Source organism: Spea bombifrons, chromosome 13, assembly GCF_027358695.1.
Source record: "Spea bombifrons isolate aSpeBom1 chromosome 13, aSpeBom1.2.pri, whole genome shotgun sequence".
In the NCBI taxonomy this organism is placed as follows: domain Eukaryota; kingdom Metazoa; phylum Chordata; class Amphibia; order Anura; family Pelobatidae; genus Spea; species Spea bombifrons.
Genome location: NC_071099.1, coordinates 8613491 through 8632423, shown reverse-complemented (window position 1 = coordinate 8632423; position 18933 = coordinate 8613491). Strand labels below are relative to the sequence as shown.

General features: G+C 41.1%; 1 protein-coding gene across 2 annotated transcripts in view; it reads right to left on the bottom strand.

Moving 5' to 3' along the window:
- PLEKHH3 (pleckstrin homology, MyTH4 and FERM domain containing H3) overlaps positions 1–13699 on the bottom strand; it is a 30967-nt gene extending 17268 nt beyond the window's left edge. Inside the window, exon 1 of one of the 2 annotated variants that reach the window (XM_053454208.1) lies at positions 12803–13699. In XM_053454208.1, coding sequence (XP_053310183.1) covers positions 12803–12940 — 138 coding nt within the window. In that variant the 5' untranslated portion in view covers positions 12941–13699. The remainder of the gene's footprint in view (positions 1–12802) is intronic. The other variant, XM_053454207.1, reaches the window with a different exon arrangement.
- Positions 13700–18933: the final 5234 nt, after the last annotated feature.

Sequence of the window (18933 nt, the reverse complement as noted above, 5' to 3'; positions counted from 1 at the left end):
GATACAGTCAGGATATGTGTAAGCAGGAGGGATAAAGTTTCTATCTTGTCCTAGTCTGTCCTGTAGAAGTGAAGGTGACATACTCTATATTTAGTTGAATATCACAGCTGCCCAACACCAGGTGTTGTCACCTCAACCCTCAACAGGCGAGTGGCCAAAGAGAAGTTCCACATCTAAATTTAAAGGAGGTGTTATGAAACTGACTGCTACACAAGGGAGGTGAGAAGTTTCAAGAGTGTGATACCAACGTTCGTTTTCTAGAACACTGGCTTGCTGGAAGTGATTCAAACTGGAATTGTAAAGCAGCTGGAAGGTTCTCTGTTTCCCTAACCTGCTTTTTCTCATTCCTTAGCAAACCACAACAATAGAGGCACTGCAAGAAATACTTTGTGGACATTTTTGACATAGCACGGTATGCCACATTTATCAAGACAAAACTGGTGTGATTATGGAGCAATGTGCTATTTTTGAAGAAATGATCAGAAATATTCCATTGATACATTGGGAGCTGTCTTGGCCCTGCGCAACAGAAAGGTAGACGTACCAGCTTAGAACTGAACATTTCACTGTACTTACATAAACCATTTGGTACCTACATTTAATGGGACTTACTTGAGGTTGCAATTTCAACTTCACATGAAACAAAATAAGATGAGTAAGAAAATGAGAGATACCAACAAGCAAAAAGGAAATCCAGGAGGAAGAGAGTCACACTGTAACTCAAAGTAACATATGAACCACTATGTCACAGTGACCTCTTGTTATGCAATCCAATCAAGACCACATTTATCGTACTACTTTGTTTGTAATAATTATTGATAAATCAAAATGTGAAAGTGACTATTAATATTTCACCAAAAAAGTGTAGGAATGGAGATATAAAACAATAATACTTATATTTGCTTTCCAATTGTCAAATTAGGTCTCCATCCGTTGTATAAAGGTAATGTGTCAATGTGTAAGAACAAAAAACGAAAAACAAAAAATCATAGCGCTATCCATAAATGTATACAAATCAAACGTTTCCCCTAAGTGATGTCTCACTCACATGTAACTGAGCAATAAGTTTGCTCTGACTTCGCAAGTACACAAGTGGGTTTCACCTCCGTATTCACAGATTCTCCTTGGATCACTTCCTCAAGCGTTTTCTCCTTACACACGAAGGTAACACGGAACAAGGAGTATAAAAGTAGAGAGGCAGGAAGGTAAGGTATAAATACGTTCTAATATTTAAAAAGGTGCAGCATGCTTACATTTAAAAACTGTCTCTTGCGTATCTGAGTCTCTCTGGTTTCCTCCAAAACAGGCGACTTGGTATAACGCGGTGGTATTTTGGGGCTACACTTCAAGTGTTTGCAGCATTATCTATAACTTCCACACAATATTGTATGATATTTAGCGCCTGATCATTATTATAATTGTCATTCTGTCATATACACTCACTGGCCACTTTATCAGGTACACCTGTTCAATGGCCTGTTAACAAATAGCTAATCAGCCAATCACATGGCAGCAACTCAATGCTGGTAGATAAGAGGTAGATAGGGATAGATTGGGAGGGAGAGAGGGGGTAGATAGGATAGATTGGGAGGGAGAGGGGGTAGATAGGATAGATTGGGAGGGAGAGGGGGTAGATAGGATAGATTGGGAGGGAGAGGGGATAGATAGGATAGATTGGGAGGGAGAGGGGATAGATAGGATAGATTGGGAGGGAGAGGGGGTAGATAGGATAGTTTGGGAGGGAGAGGGGGTAGATAGGATAGATTGGGGGGAAGAAGGAGATATTAACATATATTGCTAATATTAATATTTATTGGCAGCAGGGTCTAGTATTTATATATATATATATATATATATATATATATATATATATATAGATATATATATCGGCAGCAGGGGCTAATATTAATATATATTGGCTGCAGGGGCTAATTTTATATATATTGGCTGCAGGGACTAATAATATATATTGGCAGTAGGGGCTAATATTAATATATACTGGTAGCAGGGTCAAATATTAATATATATCGGCAGCAGGGTATAATTTTTATGTATATCAGCAGCAGGGTATAATATAAGTATATATCCGCAACAGGGGCTAATATCAATATATATCCACAGCAGGGGTTAATATTAATATATATCAGAAGCAGGGTGTAATATTTATATATATTGTCAGCAGGGGCTAATATTAAAGAATGAGAAATAACTGCCTAACGTGTGTGTGTATATGTGTATATATATATATATCTATATATATATATATACACATATATATATATATATATATATATATATATATGTACCGTTTTATAATTGGCGCCCCTACTTTGGTCCCTGGCCCCCCATGTACCCCCCCTAAATATGAAAGCTGGAGACGCCACTGAAGAAAGGGGATTTAAGTGATTTTGAGTGTGGTATGGTTGTTGGTGCCACACAAGCTGGTCTGAGTATTTCAGAAACTGCTGATCTACTGGGATTTTCACGCACAACGATCTCTTAGGTTTACAGAGAATGGTCTGAAAAAAATAAAATATCTAGTGAGCGGCAGTTGTGTGGATGAAAATACCACGTTGATGTCAGAGGAGAATGGGCAGACTGGTTTAAGATGACAGAAAGGCAACAATAACTCAAATAACCACTCGTTACAACCAAGGTATGCAGAATGCCATCTCTGAACGCACAACATATCAAACCTTGAAGCGGATGGGCTACAGCAGCAGAAGACCACCCCTGTCAGCTAAGAACAGGAAACTGAGGTTACAATTCGCACAGGCTCGCCACAATTGGACAATGGAAGACTGGAAGAACGTTGCCTGGTCTGATGATTCTCGATTCCAGCTGCAACATTCAGATGGCAGGGTCATACTTTGGCGTAAACAACATGAAAGCATGGATCAATCCTGCCTTGTATCAATGGTTCAGGCTGGTGGTGGTGTAATGGTGTGGGGGACATTTTCTTGGCACACTTTGGGCCCCTTAGTACCAATTGAGCTTTGTCTAAAGGCATAGAAAATGCAAGGACAATAAATTAATTTTATTAAATGACTGAAGAAAAAAATCCAGGATCACACAGAAAAATATTTTCCACCCTAGCATAAAACGTTGCATAGTGACTTAAGTTATATTTCTTATGCAAGTCAAACTACGTAGAAAATACAATCAGGATGTAAAACTGAGAAGTTAAAATTGAGAAGTTGCATGAATTATTTCCTTGGTGATGACATGAGAACCACATAAAATCTTTAAGCAACACACAAATCCAGCAAATGTCAATTAGGGAACATAAGATTCTCCCAAGATGATGGTTTCTTATAGTTCCGAAAATAATTGAGACTGCTAAAAAGTTTAAATTGGCAGTGCAAAGAAAAGTTTCCACATTAGTTAAAAAGAGTAAAAAAGCTGGATTACTTTCCATAATGCCAATCACTCTGTGCACTTATTTTCTCTTCCAACAGTACAGGTATAGGCAGTGTTCATAACGCACTGTGTAGCCAGAAGAGAAGATGCGTAAGGACACTGTCTGAGAGAGAAAACAGCCGCAGGAATCATCTGGTGAAATGGTAGGTAATGTGGCTTTTTTTGCTCAAACATTTAAGATGACGATTGTGCAAACATTACTTTTCATATAGGTAAGGTTTGCTTAATTGTTTTCCTAAGCGTGTTAAATAAAATGAACTAAAACTTTTGACAAAAAAGGTCCCCTGCAGCGCTGCGGGAGATCTGCATCCTAACCCTGCTGCTTACCCACAGCAGGAATAAATGAAAACGGAACAAAAACACCCGCCCGCTGCCTGGAACTGCGTGTCCCGGGCGTCGGGCGACATGTACTGTGCATCCCTGCGTAAAACTCCGAATATAGGCAGCACCCACACCTTAAAGACCTAAAGTGGGGGGAAAAAGTGCGGCGTATATTGGGCCAATATGGTACTTCATATGTAAGGCATATATGGAAAATTACCATAATAAGATCAAATATAGGTTTGGACATGATTGGGCTATAGAGAAAAAATGCAACGTCACAAAACCTTCTGTGCATATTAGCAGGACCACGGACGCTGACAGCAACGGGAAACACCCCCATTTAAAGGGAAAATGGGCGGGGTGTGTTAATACCCCGCTCCCGTGACCCGGAGAATTCAGATCTTCACCCGGAGAAGTGGTGCTTCACCCGGCAATCTCCGGGTCAAACCCGGAGAGTTCCCAGGTATGCCTATGTCCAGTGCCAGACTGCCATAGCAAAAATTTTACATAAGAATAAGTGCCACTCCCACTCATTGTGTGAATACACACCCTATATGTGATCTCTAAAGGCTAGGTCATGGCACCCTTTATTTGTGACATATGGTTTGCCACATTACATGACATCTTTAGCACAAAAATGACAGACAAGTGAAAATAATATCCCATCCAACAGGTTTTTCGCTGTCGTGGGGAATCCAGAGTTACAGGCACACCTTAAATGGCTTCTACAGAAGAAGAATCTGTTTCCAATTGCAAAATACTGTCTTTACAAACAGTATAATAATCTGCATTACCAAGCACTCAGGCGATTAACTACTACTAAATGTTTTCAATGTTATCTAAATAGTAAATATTAAATGTATTATTGTGTATTACAGTTGCATGAGAACCATATTTCCTTCTGTCTGAATTCCAGATTATTGTTTGATATGTTTCACACTAACTTCAGTCAGTTTAAGAAGAGTGTAGTAATAAATGCACAGAGTCTAAATGAAAAAATGACACACATTTGCTGCTAAGTAATAAAGCATGCGATATTCATGTAAAAAATGTATTGTCCAATGAAAAGGATTAAAAAAGCCATATTATGTGCTGAATTCAACCAGCCATCCAAAATCCTACTAATGGGAAAAAAAAAAGAACAAACACTAAATCCATACTCACCATTAAGCGATTGAATGTCCATGGCGCATAGTTAAGTAACAAGCACTGACTGCTTAACCATATGTACATGAATACTTTTAGCATGTGTAACTCTGAAACTCCTCCAAACAAATGCTACCTTCAATTTAAAATTGTTGCCTGTTTAAGCAAATTAAAGGAAACCTCAAGGTAGCCAATTTATATCGAAGTAGGCAAACAATTAAGTTAAATTAAGCAAAACTTGCCATAAAAATGTCCAGATCCCCTTGATACAAAATGAACCAGCTGGTTAACGTATGCGCGATGCGCTCAGACAACCTCCGCTGCTGCTGGCCAGGACATCCGCCGGGGCTTCTATGACTGAGCACCGTAAGGACATGTCACGCCGGTGCTCCATCATAGAAGCCCCAGCGGACGTGCCAGCAGTGGTGGTTGTCTGAGCGCATCGCACACACGTTCACCAGCTGTCAAAGTGGAGGATTCAGGTCCCCTGTAGTGCTGCGAGGATCGATTACTATAGATTTTATCGATTAGTTGTTGCAGCCCTACAAGGGTTATTAATAACCAGCTAGGAGAACATCTACCTGCAGAGTTCCTTAACGCCTTCAGTCCCAGGGGTTTCTGGTACCTCAAAGCCCAGAGGCAATTTTGCCATTTTTGCGTTATGTCGGTTCAGCGATTATTCTTCTTTCCTGTGAATAGTGTACCCATGTAAACTATATATTGTTTTTTCAAAGAGAAATAGAGCTTTCTTTTGATACCATTGTTAGATAATTAGCTAAAAATTTAGCTTGAGAAATTTAGTAAAAAAAATTAACGAAAATTAGAAAATAAAAACTACTAATTTTTTTATATATTTTCCCTCTGAATCCTCACAAAATTAGGGTTACTTTCCCAGCACTTATAGTGAACATACTATAAGGTGTACATTATTCGTATAATTTTTACATTCGGTATGATGGGATTGCAACTCTAATTTTAAACAAATAAACCAAAAATACCCACCAGAATATATTTCTGTAAAGCAGACAACCCAGATTATCATATCAGGGCACTCTTCATGCAGCTATTTGGCCACCAATCACTGTCAAAGGTGGGCGCAGAAATGATTTCTTGTGCTTTTTTTCATCAACACTTCTGTGTCACATAGATTTTTTTGCGCAGGGTATGTTTTACGGCAGAGAAACCAGGCCAAAATCACTAACAATTTTTTTTTTGTCGATTCATTTTTCAGCATATGCGATCCCCCTGCACCGATCACACTGTGATCTCTATGCAAGTCCCCACAGACTTGCATTGAGATCACAGTGTTTGTGGTCTGTGCCTCATCGGAGCGATCGGATATCCCAGCAGGGTCTAGACAGATATCTGTCCTCCGATGACCTTCCAGGTGACGTCAGAAGTGACACAACCCGGAAGGGAATGCCCGATCGCGTGATCGGGCATTTAAAACAGTTTGTTACAGGAGATCGGGCAGCAGAAAGCCAACAATGCTGACAGGGGGGAGTCCAGTTTGACAGCCTGATCTCCCGTGCAGCTGCAATAAAGGCAGGATGTACCGGTGCGTCCATATGTGTTTCTTTAGATGCTTTTAATGGATGTACCGGTACGTCTAGAGGGGACAGGAGGGGTTAAAAACCTATGTCCAAGTGTACCTAGAAGAATTGACGCTGTCTTAACGGAAAGGGATGGTCACAACAAATATTGATTTTATTTGGATTTTTCTCCTCTTCACTAGCTTTAAATTTTGTTAAATTATACAAACAGACTATTAGCATGTTTATTAATATGTCTATTTTTGGAAGAATGTTTACTTTATAGCCTTTTTCACACCTGCCTCAAACTTTTGGCACAGTACTTTCTGTACAACCATATCTATTCGATATATTTACTAAGGGGTTGAGGTCTTTTAAGAAAATTGTTTTGCCTCCCTTACTGTTACTTTTTGATTTGGGTCTTGGTGGAAAATTAGGGAAATATGTTTGTTTGTTTGTTTTTTTTTTTAATGTGTACACCGGTGTATATATATATATATATATATATATATATATATATATATATAGATGTCCTGATGAAAGTCTAAAATAAATAGACTGAAACGTTGACCTGAAAATCAAAGTTTTTCGTGTGGTTATTTAGAAAGTCCCTGGAGTGCCGGTAACTATTGTTGGATATTATATAGATAGATATACCGTATTGGCTCGAATATAGGCCGCACTTTTTTCCCCCACTTTAAGTCTTTAAAGTGGGGGTGCGGCCTATATTCGGGGTCTAGCGTCCGACGCCCATGCAGTCCCCGGCGCCGGGCAGGGGGATCTGTATCCTACTCTCTGATACGCTCAGACAGCCTCCCCTGCCAGCACTTTCCAAGGGGGGGGGCAGGGTGCCGGCACGGGAGGTTGTCTAACCTTCGTGCGGATGGTCAGGCAGATTGTTAAAGCACATCGTGCAGATGTCCCGGCAGCGGAGGTTGTTTACTCGCATCGCCGCAGCCGGTGACCGTCCCCGGGGGGGGGACAGTGGCAGCATATCTCGGGGGGGGAGGACAGTGGCAGCATATCTCGGGGGTGGGGGGACAGAGTGGCAGCATGTTTGGTGCAGCCTATATACGGGGGCAGCCTATATCCGAGCCAATACGGTATATATAAATATATATATGGAACTTAATTAAAAAAAAGTTTAAAATGATAACTAGAAACACAAAATTTGATGGCACGTTAAAACCAGCCCATCTACTCTGCCAGTTTTCCTGCTGCCAGGTTCATAATAAATATACCTATCCCATGCATGTGTAAATTCCCTTAATGTACTAAACATCTACCAATTACGCTGGGAGGTTGTTCCCATTATCTACAACCCTCATGGTGGTTACATAAATCAACGATGCAAATGACAGAAAGTGATTAATCATATGTGGCAGCTGATACTCTAGATGAATTCTACCAACCCTACATTGTCCCATTCTTGGGGGATCACTGGGTGTCGGAACCAGCAACACGGATGTCTACCATCATTGTAGTAGAAATTATACTTTTTTTCACTGATTGGGTGTCTGGATGGAGGTTGGATTCCAAACTCATGAGCATGACCATGAGTTTGTAGTATATTTCAGAGATGTTGCAAAACGTAGAGCAAAATAAGGGAAATGGTATTATGCAATTTACATTATACTTGAATATATATATATATATATATATATATATATATATATATATATATATATATATATGCTGTATACACTCACTTGCCACTTTATTAGCTACACCTGTTCAATTGCTTGTTAACACAAATACATGGAAGCATGTAGACATGGTCAAGACAGCTTGCTAAAGTTCAAACCGAGCATCAGAATGGGGAAGAAAGGGTATTTAAGTGATTTTGAAAGTTGCATGGTTGTTGGTGCCAGACGGGCTGGCTTCAGCATTTCAGAAACTGCTGATCTATTGGGATTTTTACGCACAACCATCTCTTGGGTTTACAGAGAATGGTCCGAAAAAGAGAAAATAGTCAGTGAGCGGCAGTTCAGAAAGGCAACAGTAACTCAAATAACCACTCGTTACAACCAAGGTCAAACCTTGAAGCAGATGGACTACAGCAGAAGACCACACGGGTTATAATTATAACATAATGAAGCACTGCTTTTAAATAAGGTTGGGTGCAAGTTTGAGATCTAGTATTGTTGCTGACCCTGTCAACCCCTTTATGACCACAGTTTACCCATCTTTTAATGGCTAGTTCCAGCAGGATAACGCACCATGTCACAAAGCTCACATCATCTCAAACTGATTTCTTGAACATGACAATGAGTTTACTGTATTCCAATGGCCTCCACTCACCAGATCTCAATCTAATAGAGCACCTTTGGGATGCGGTGGAACGGGAGATTCGCATCATTGTCTTCGTTATATTCGTGTTACATGAAACATTCACCACATGTGAATATTCCAACAATATAAATTAATATCTTAAACCACATTATCGAGTTTACCTATAAATGGAAGTAGAAAATGTGGTATTAAACATATTGTCTGAAGAATCACAACTGGCGAATATTTGCTTAGCACTAATAACTTAATTTTTCGTATGTTTCTGCGAAAAAGTTGGCACTATCTTCAGAGTTACGGCATAACATTTTTACATTTTTTAATTGACAAAGTACACTAGGCAGCCTTTAGGTTAACACAATTGATCGCTTTTTCACCTGTAAAGGCCCATAAATACTCATACATTAATTTAGCAGTACTAGGTCTCATCCACAAAAGTGTGATTAAAGGGACACTGCAGCCATCATATTAACTTTAATGCCTATGATGGCTGAGTGTCCCGATATAAGTTTGGTCTGACAAATGCCCTCTATGTATCTGCTTCTTTCCATAACCGTGAGCTACTTGGCTTGCAAGAGATGCCGAACACATCTGCTGCCTACAACTACCTAGTCTACTCACAAAAAGTCAGCTTCAGCTGGCTTGGTGAATGAAATAAGTGGCATCTAATGATACTCCACGCACGCAAACACAAAACGGACTTCCACTGATTGCCATTGGAGCTCTTTCCTGCCATTGATTTTGTGAGACATATAATGTTAGAATAATCTCTGTATGCACCCATGGTGACTGTAGTTTATTAGAAATCTTGCCCATTTTATTGCTTTGTTATATGTGGGAGGTTTAATCTCTCTTATTAGTTTTATGGTATGGGTAGATACACCATCAGAAAAGAGATGCTATTGTCCAGTTTGAGTTAAAAAAAAAAATCATAATTTTTCTGGGGATGACCACTTATAAAGTTATGACATTTAGGACATTGCACCCAATTATAGAGTAGGGAGCACTCCAGCCACACAATTACTCCAACTTCAGGAAGAAACAGATGGGAACACCTTAGCCATGTTTGTGCATTTGTATTAATACAATAATAAATAATAAATCATCCAACAAAAAGTTAACTATAGATCAAATAAGAGTTGTTTTTTTCATATCACCAACAGTAATACACATTTAAGAAAAACACATATGATGGGAAAAATGTACTCATGCTCATACAAGGTTTGTTGGAGATTTAGAAAGATTTGATCGATCCTCACAAAGAAAACAGAAAACACTATAAGGCTCCAACAAAAACAGAACTTCAATAATAATAAACAAATACTAATACTTTTCATGTAAGACAGGCCCAGAAACCTGATTTACCACATTACCAGGCAGTGAGATGTCATACTTAGACTCTAGTGACGCAAGTGTTAAAAATGACTCCATTCCTTTCAGAAGATATTTGTAACAGAAACCATAAATAAGCAACAATAAGCACAGCTTCTACTACTCCTTCAGTGGAACAAGTACGGCCGCCCCAAGCTTCCCTGGCTATTTTAGGCTATAGTTGCCCGAACTAATGCCCCAATTTGCTTAGTGAACATTATAAACAATTGCACATTAGTGCATTAAAGTAGCCTAAAAATGGCCTTACAGTGCAAATCCCTAATGACTGAAAAGAAGCTAGAGTTTCAAATGCTTCACTTTATTCGTCTGTATCATGGTTTAAATTGAACGTATGCTTACTGCTTATAAATCTCTGCATTAACTAGGAATGCGAAGCTAGCAAGCTTATTCCTAGGGAGCAGTTAACATTACTGTGTCTCACTAGCATGAAGGTCATTGCCTTATAGCTGTCTGAAAATTTGTGCTGGGTCAGGGGGGGTGGTGGTTGGCAACATATGCCCGGGGCAAGCTCAGATAAATGGCATGGATACCACACTCTTTACACAACGGCAGTGCTGTCCAACACATATTCAATAAAAAGACTGCATAGAAAAAGTAGTACAAAGAGTGTCTATTATTATCTTTTATTTATATAGCGCCAACAATTTACGCAGCGCTTAATACAATACATATATTCAAGGGGTATGACAAGACGAGAACTGACAGACTAAGACAAACCGATACATTAGGTGGAGAGAGCCCTGCTCGCAAGCTTACAATCTTGAGTCTAGTCATGATGCAACCATTGCTTAATGTCCTGGGTATTCAGGGCACACTAATACCTATACAACTAGCAAACGTAATATATTGCTAAGTCTGTCTTTTTAATATTCCTCTAATGTGATCCCGTTATTAAAAGATTTTAGACTTTAATATCAATTGTGGGTTTCTACATAATGAATTTATTAGTATTAAGAAACATGGTTTTACGATAAGGAAAATCTGCAAAAAAGAAAATAATACTGGGCTTCTACAATGCTTAGATTTAGCAAAAGCATCTTCCTCACAAGATGTTGGTCTTCAAATAAGGGGTCCATGGGCTAGTGGTAGTACTTGTATCTGGGTTGAAAACTGGTTAATGGTGGTCAAAAAGCTGTAAGAGACAGAATATTGTCTGATGTTTTCCTGAGCCCTACTAGGTCCTTTCAATTTTTGATTTGTATATCAATGACCTAAAAGACAGAACTGATATAATCTATTTTTGCAGATGACACAGAATTATGTAGGGTTATAACACCCAGCTCATCATGTGTGGTTGCTGCAAAATGATGTCAAGGTACCGTTTACTGTCCATGGCAGCACCAATAAAGAAGAAAGCATGCTTAAGTATTTCAAGTACTTTTCTTCAAAATGAAAAAAAAAATGCTCCAGCGGCCCTCCTCCTCTGTGGTCGAACACATCTCCTAAATGGAAAATAGCTGGGGCACACAAAGCGGCAAATGTATATGGGGGATTCTACATTTCCTGGGCGAAGCCATCATAAGCATTCAAGTTCCTACAATGGCTGACATGTCCCTTTAATTAAATTGTTAGAATGGTTACAGAAATGGATGATGAGACTCAATACTTTGTAATTAATTTAAACTAATGTATTAAGATAGCAAAAATAATGTTAGAATAATAGCGAACTCAAAGTTTAAGCCTTAGTCCCAGGGGTTCCCCAGTCCTGGGGTCTCGGGTGAAGGAGCAGATTTATTCAGTTCGCATAGCCTGGAGCTGACTCCTTCCTAATCTTCCTAATTGGTGTATTTGCTGCATATTTCTTATGGTTGCTATCCCTACTTGAACGCAGGTGACTGTATTGAGTGTATCTTTAAATAATAATTAAAGTGTTGGTTTCCATGAGGGCCGGTATTAGATCCATTTGGTTATCCCATCTGACGAGTCACTATATAGAATATTCACAATGAGTTATTAAAGGGTTAACATTTCAAGAGTCTTAGGGTGATCTCATTTAGAAAGTCCCCAGGGATGGCAAATGACCATCTACCACCACTGCAATGACAATCAAGGTATCCAGTGCATTGCAGTACGCATCTCCAGTGGTTCGCATAACTTAGCTTATCTTCTTTACTAAATAACCCAATAGTTCTGAAGCCATGTTCCTCCACTACTATGCATTAGGAAATCTACCTGACTCCAAGCACCCCAAAAATCTGCAATGCATACAGCACACATTTTATACAATAACCGCCAACTCTCAAACAAGTAACAACATTATCCGCAGTCACTGTCAATATTATCTTTTATTTTTATATGGTCAGATATTTTGTGGTGCCTTACAATGGGAGTTATAATGGCATATTAAAGCAACTACAACAGATGTTGTGGGTGGGCGTGTGTGTATGGGGGGCATGCTCAACAAAGCTTACAATTTAAAACCTCATTTACTCCTTTTCATCTAAGTCTCCCTGCCATAAACTATATCCTGCTACATAAGTGTTGTAGGGCATATAATACATGTGTACATGTTTCAGGTTTCCCAACCTATTGGAGCTTATATTGGAGCCAGACCTTCCTTGAATCAAAGTGGACTGATTTGAGAGACTATGTTAAATCCATTTAGAGTGTCCTAATGGCAATGACATTAATGCATGTCACATTGTGTTTATATCTCTAAATGAAGAATGATAAAGAGAAGGGCTGCACTGAGAACTCACTTGTCTACTGCAGATCGGGACATCAGGACTCTTCATCTCAAATGATTCCTCCTCTTCCTCCTTCTGTCCATAGTCCCTGCCCAGGAGGGTGAACCCATGCCTGCAGCAAATCCACCACCAGATCCCTCGTAAAGGCATTCAGAAGAGATCCCACCTTCCTCCCCAAGTCTCTTCTAATGCTTGGATTGCTCACATCTGAAAGTATCCGCTCCCAGACAGTAGGGGAATCGAGAGGAAGTCAGGGGAAGCAGCAGAAGAAAACTGCAAGAATCGTGGAATGATTTAGTGAATTTGTGATTCTCTACAAAGGAGTTCTTAGGCAGTACTTTGAAGGGTCAATCGGTCCCATTAGTCATATCCAGGTAGCCAGTAGACAGGTGAAGGGTCAGGTTAGGTTCAAATATTTACACGTTTCAAAGCAGATATTTTCCTGGCAAGTAGATTCCGCTTCAATACACGTTTATGTCAGCAGCCAAGTCGCAGAAGGGTATCTGGTCTCCAACAGAGTCCCTCGGCAGTCACAGACATATGGCTGGAATCCTAAAATGCCCATATAGCACCCAGGTCCTTCCTGGAGCGATGCGGAAAGTTCCTACGTGCAAGCGCCGCTCGGTTACACGGCTGCAGTCTCTGAACGTGTTGCCTGAATGCACATCTGGAATTACAAGACACAAACCACGATCCCCGTGTGGGTGGGGGGAAGGTTATGGCAGATAGCACACAGGGAACAGGCGGCTTCCACTGCAGCAAGACATCGGTTTAGATCCAAGTGGTGCGTTGAAATGCATTTTGTAATCAAAGGTAAATCCACGAAATCCTAAGAGACAAAGGACAGAGCATGATAAGAGTCTCCAAGTCTTCTGCACATGCAACGGCCTATAATTCAAGATGAAATCATAACCCACACAACACAATTTGCTTCTATATAATTCACAAAAATCACAGCTATGAAAAAATGGGGAGAAATCCTCAGGGAGCGGTAAATGCAGGTCTGGCTGTCACTACTTCCTGATGTACAAGGAGAGAAAAAAAAAGTCCGTGAATTAAAGGGAGGTAGGAAGGGGGAGAGGTGCGGGGGAGGGTGCAAGCTATCTGCTGCCTACAGATTACAGGGGACTGGAAGGCATGCTCAGCCAACAGAAGGGGGATGGGATCCTCCGCCAACCAATTGCAGTAGAGTTCGAGAACAGAGCATCCAATAAGATCACTGGGGTGTGTCAGAATGGTTGACCAAACCTTGCTCTCGGTCTGAAGCTTGTTGCGTCATGTGTCCCTGACAAAAAAGGGGGGAGGATGGGACTTCCAGCTGTAATGCTACCTCCCGTATTCATTAAACCTGTGCTGGTGATACGGCTCGAGAACCCACCCTCTAATACGGCCGCACAATGCGAGCGCTAAATGTTCATTTGGTAAATTGCGCTGCTACTTAGTGCTCGGATCACTCACACTGTATTCTTTTAATGGGGAGTCTAGGCGTCAATATTTCTTTCTGCGCTCTAAAACATCTTCAAAAAACTATATATATATGTGTATGTATGTGTGTGTGTGTGTGTGTGTGTGTGTATATATATATATATATATATATATATATATATATATATATATATTTGCTCGATTATAAGACGACCCTGATTATAAGACGACCCTCCAAATCTGAATATGAATTTAGGGAAAAAAAAAGAAAAAGCCTGAATATAAGACGACCCTATAGGAAAAAAGTTTTACCAGTAAATGTTAATTCATCTAAACTATTTTTTTTAAAATAAAAGCTATGATTCAGAAAAATATTTTGGTTTTATTTCCTTCTATTTTCCAACCTGCCCCCCAGTTATGCACATCTGCCCCAGAAATGCCTTATACCCCCTATATGCCACTGTGCCCCATGATATGCCTTTTAACCCTATATGCCACTGTGCCCCATGATATGCCTTTTGACCCCCTATGTGCCACTCTGCCTCCAGAAATGCCTTATATCCCTAAATGCCACTCTGGCATTTAGAGGGTTAAAAGGCATATTATGGGGAAGAGTGGCATATAGGGAGGTTTAAGGCATTCAGGAGGCAGAGTGGCATATAGAAGGTTAAAAAGGCATTTCTGGAGGCAGAGTGGCATTAAGGGGATTAAACGGCATTTCACAGAGCACTCTGCCTCCGGAAATGCCTTGTGCCCCCATTTAACACTCCCCCGCCCCCCCAAAACCGGTGCGGGGAACTCTGATATCTGACAGCCGGGGAAGGTCTGCGCGATGGACACAGACAACCCCCGCTGCTAGCCACACCTCCTTCCTGCTGCAGCGGAAGTTGTCTACACGAATTGCGTAGACATCTACACGCTGCCCCAGCTACACCCCGGGGACTCAGAAGTACCGGTAAGTGGGGCGGGGAGACAGGAGGATCCAGGTCCCCTGCAGCTTATAAGACGACCCCGATTATAAGACGAGGGGTATTTTTCAGAGCATTGGCTCTGAAAAAAACCTCGTCTTCTAATCGAGCAAATACGCTATATATATATATATATATATATATAATCAATGCATTAACCCTTTTTTGGTTTCTGGGATAGATACATTACCATCCAGTTTCTGGAACTGAAAGCCAAAGTACAGCCTGCATACTGTGTCTCCCAGTCAATAAACACATATGGTGTTAATTTGTACCCTGTGATCTTCCCCTATCTCTCAGTGTAAAAATGTTGCCATTGGTATCCAGTCCATATGTCTATTCCCTGTAAAATATGAGGCTGATCATTGGGCTGGAAGCAGGGCCCTACTGGCATTGAGGAGGCAGCCCTGGCACTTTAAAGCCAACAGCCATCTGATGTGGCTTATAGGTGCATATGTACGGCTGCACATTACATTTTTACACTCATGTAGCGTGCAGCCAGGCATATCGTAGCGTGCAGCTGCACACCTCTTAAGCTGGCACCTTCTGGCTCGAGGAAGGCAGGTAAAGCCAAGTTGCCCCATCAGCTTCTTGTGTCCAGCCCCTCGAGTAACTCTCCCAACACAAACATTGGCACGCATATTTACACACATTCTCACAAATACACATACTAACACACATATTTATGTTAGCACACATTTACACATACTAACATACACACATGTTCCCTTTCCCACACACTTACTCATTCATGCTCACATGCACTTACACATGCACATCCATGCTAACACACACATATACATATACTGTTACTCTAACATACGTACTTCCTCCCTTCCTTACCCTCACACTCTCTCCATTCTTTGCTCCATTACTTCACCTGCAGCTTTCTTTCATTTGTACCGCAGGGTCATGGTATATTGCGTTATGTGGCCCACTGCGTTTCCGCCTCTGTGGGCCACTCTACAGGGTCCGACCTTTAGACTGGCCCAGGGGGCAAATGCCACCCGGACCAGACCTCTCCTGGTTGAGTACTGGAATGTTTTTTTTTTTAACTCTCTTTCCATCACTATTAATCGGATTAAGGTTAATCAATTGCCAAATAACATGAAGAGGAACACTCTAAGAATTTCTTTCTTATATAACATTTCCCTTTACAGAATTGCAGTAGGATTTTTCACCCCTACAGTCTACTTCCTTCATGATTACAGCAATGGAATCATTTAAAGTCTGGATTATCCTCCCCCTACATATTAATGGGTCCCTGAAGACTTCAGGAGGATTAACAACAAGCTTTTATACGAATTCTTAGACCCTAGTACAAGTCCCTATTAGTTTTTAAGAGTTGACAAGTGGATTGGTAATAGCTTCACTTTCTGATCACTTTACACAAGTCACTTAAAGAATAGCAAGTTTTGCCATCTGGCCATAGGTTTTTCTTCAACAATATAACCATTCAACAAAAAAATTATAATCATGAGCCATTCTTTGATTAAATCACTGAAATAATTTGCAATCTGAGCAAACATTTACAATCTTAAAACAAAAGCTGCTGCTGAGGACCTCCATTAACCTTTCTTTCAATTTTTTGAAACGGCTTCATGACCAGGAGTTTTCACTCCCTAGTTACAGGAGTTTTTTTCTTTTAATTTTAACTATTAAAACATGGTTCCCCCTTTTTATGTTTAGTGTATCCACACAAATTGTAACATTATTGGAATCTATTTATAGTATTATTGTGTTTTCCCCCCACTTTTTTTTAATAGGGACACTGTCAAACAAGTTCACCTCTAATTATTTCTGTAGGGCATAATAACTCTCACCACTCTTGCATTTAGAGAGCTGGGTTTTCCTTCAGAGGAAGGAACTTATTTTTTTAACATGATGCTTTATGCACAACCTTTACTTTACAAATAAGCACTGTGGCAGCCCCCACCCCTGCTCTTGGACAATAAAGCCAACAGAGGTGGGCAATTTTCCTAATTGCCCACTCTGGCATTAGACCAACCACAAACCCTGGTTATGTCTTTCAGGATTATTTGATGCTCATACTTTTGAATGTAGAGGTATCCCTTCCAGGCTCTATTGTTTTTAGTCAATGAAATGAAGCTTAGAAGGAAATGAAAATCCTAGCTTGTAAGTTTTGTCTTTCTTGGTCAGCACCTCTTGGTTTAGTGGTATATGGTACCATCACTTAAGTTTGCTCCCGATCAGCTGTGTGGATGTCTTACCAGGTGATTTTTCCCACAGTTCACATCAACCTCCAACAACTTCTCTGACCAATTTACCAATTGCCACGATGCCCAGGAGGTTCCTGACAGTTCCACGCAGTAGTGTACCTAAAGGGGGCGAGCGGGCTGTCCGTCCCGGGTGCCATTCATCAGGGGGGTGCCCAGTGGCCTGACGGACGTCTAAGTCGAGCCCGCAGCTTACTACTGTGGCACCCGCGCGCTGTATGAGAAAACTCTTTTCCCACGCAGGGGGAGCAGGAACGTGACCAGGAATAGAGTTTCCTCATACAGTGCACGGGCATCACACCGGTAAGCTGCGGGCCCACGTTAGGTGGACGTCAGGTCGCATAGACGTCTGCACAGCCCCCTGGTGATGCTCGGCCAGCCCCCGGACCAGTGAAATCTGCAAGGGAGGTAAGGGGGTATGGGTGAGTGGGTGAATGAATGTTAGTTAGTGGGTGATTGAATGAATGAAGTTAGTAAGTTAGTAGTGAGTTAGTGTTTAGGGGCAGAAATGGCACAGGCAGGCTGATTAGGGGGCAGAGGTGGCACAGGCAGGCTGATTTGGGGGAAGAGGTGGCACATGCAGGCTGTTTTAGAGGCAGAGGCCTACCACGTCAATGTCTGGCTGTCACGGTCCGCAACACAGCCGTTTACCAGAGTACCCACGTCTAGCGAGTACTTGATGATTACCTCCTCCTCTGCCTTCTCTCCCCGTCCTCCAAAAGTGTCGTGGTCCTCACCATGGCCGGTCCTCGGAGTACCCGCGTCTGGTGGGTGCTCATGGTGTGCCTCCGCTTCTGCTGTCCCTCTCCGTCCTCCAGGAGGTGGGCGGTGTGCGCGTGTGCACACCACGCCCCCTTCTTATCCCATACTCCTGTGGAGGAGAAGGGTACGCGCACAGCACTGCGTCATAGGTTGGGGGCAGGGCTTAGGAGCGCGGCAAGTTTTAAAAACCGAGCACTGACTCTCATTCAGTGCTCGGTTGTTGTAATGGCTAGGCTCACTACTCTTGCAGTAGTTTATCTACAATCCTTCTGTTGCTGATATTTGCCTGTTTCTGACTACGTTGATCTCTCCATTCCTGACCCTGGCTTGTCTTACCATCCTATTGAAGTTTGTGGCTGATATTTGCCTGTTTTTTACTACGTTGCCTTCTCCATTCTTGACCCGGCTCGCCTGACCATTCTATTGAACTTTTTGCATATTGCCTGTGATTATTGTTGCAATCCCTGCATATTGGGTTCCTTATCTGCTACAATCGTAACACTGGCTTAGTATATAGTATAGGGGTTTTGCTGCACCATTGATGTCTGGCTCAGTGCATAGTGGTGGGAATTACACTGTATCATATCTGTTCAGTAAATGTGATTTATTTTTTATGATTCTATTTTTCTCCAGTTGAACATTTGTGAAATAAATATTTTTGCCAACATTAATTTTTTTGTATGTGGGAGTGCCACATGCTCTAGGTACCCCCCTGGTTCCACGAGCAGCAAACTTCTTAATATAATATTGT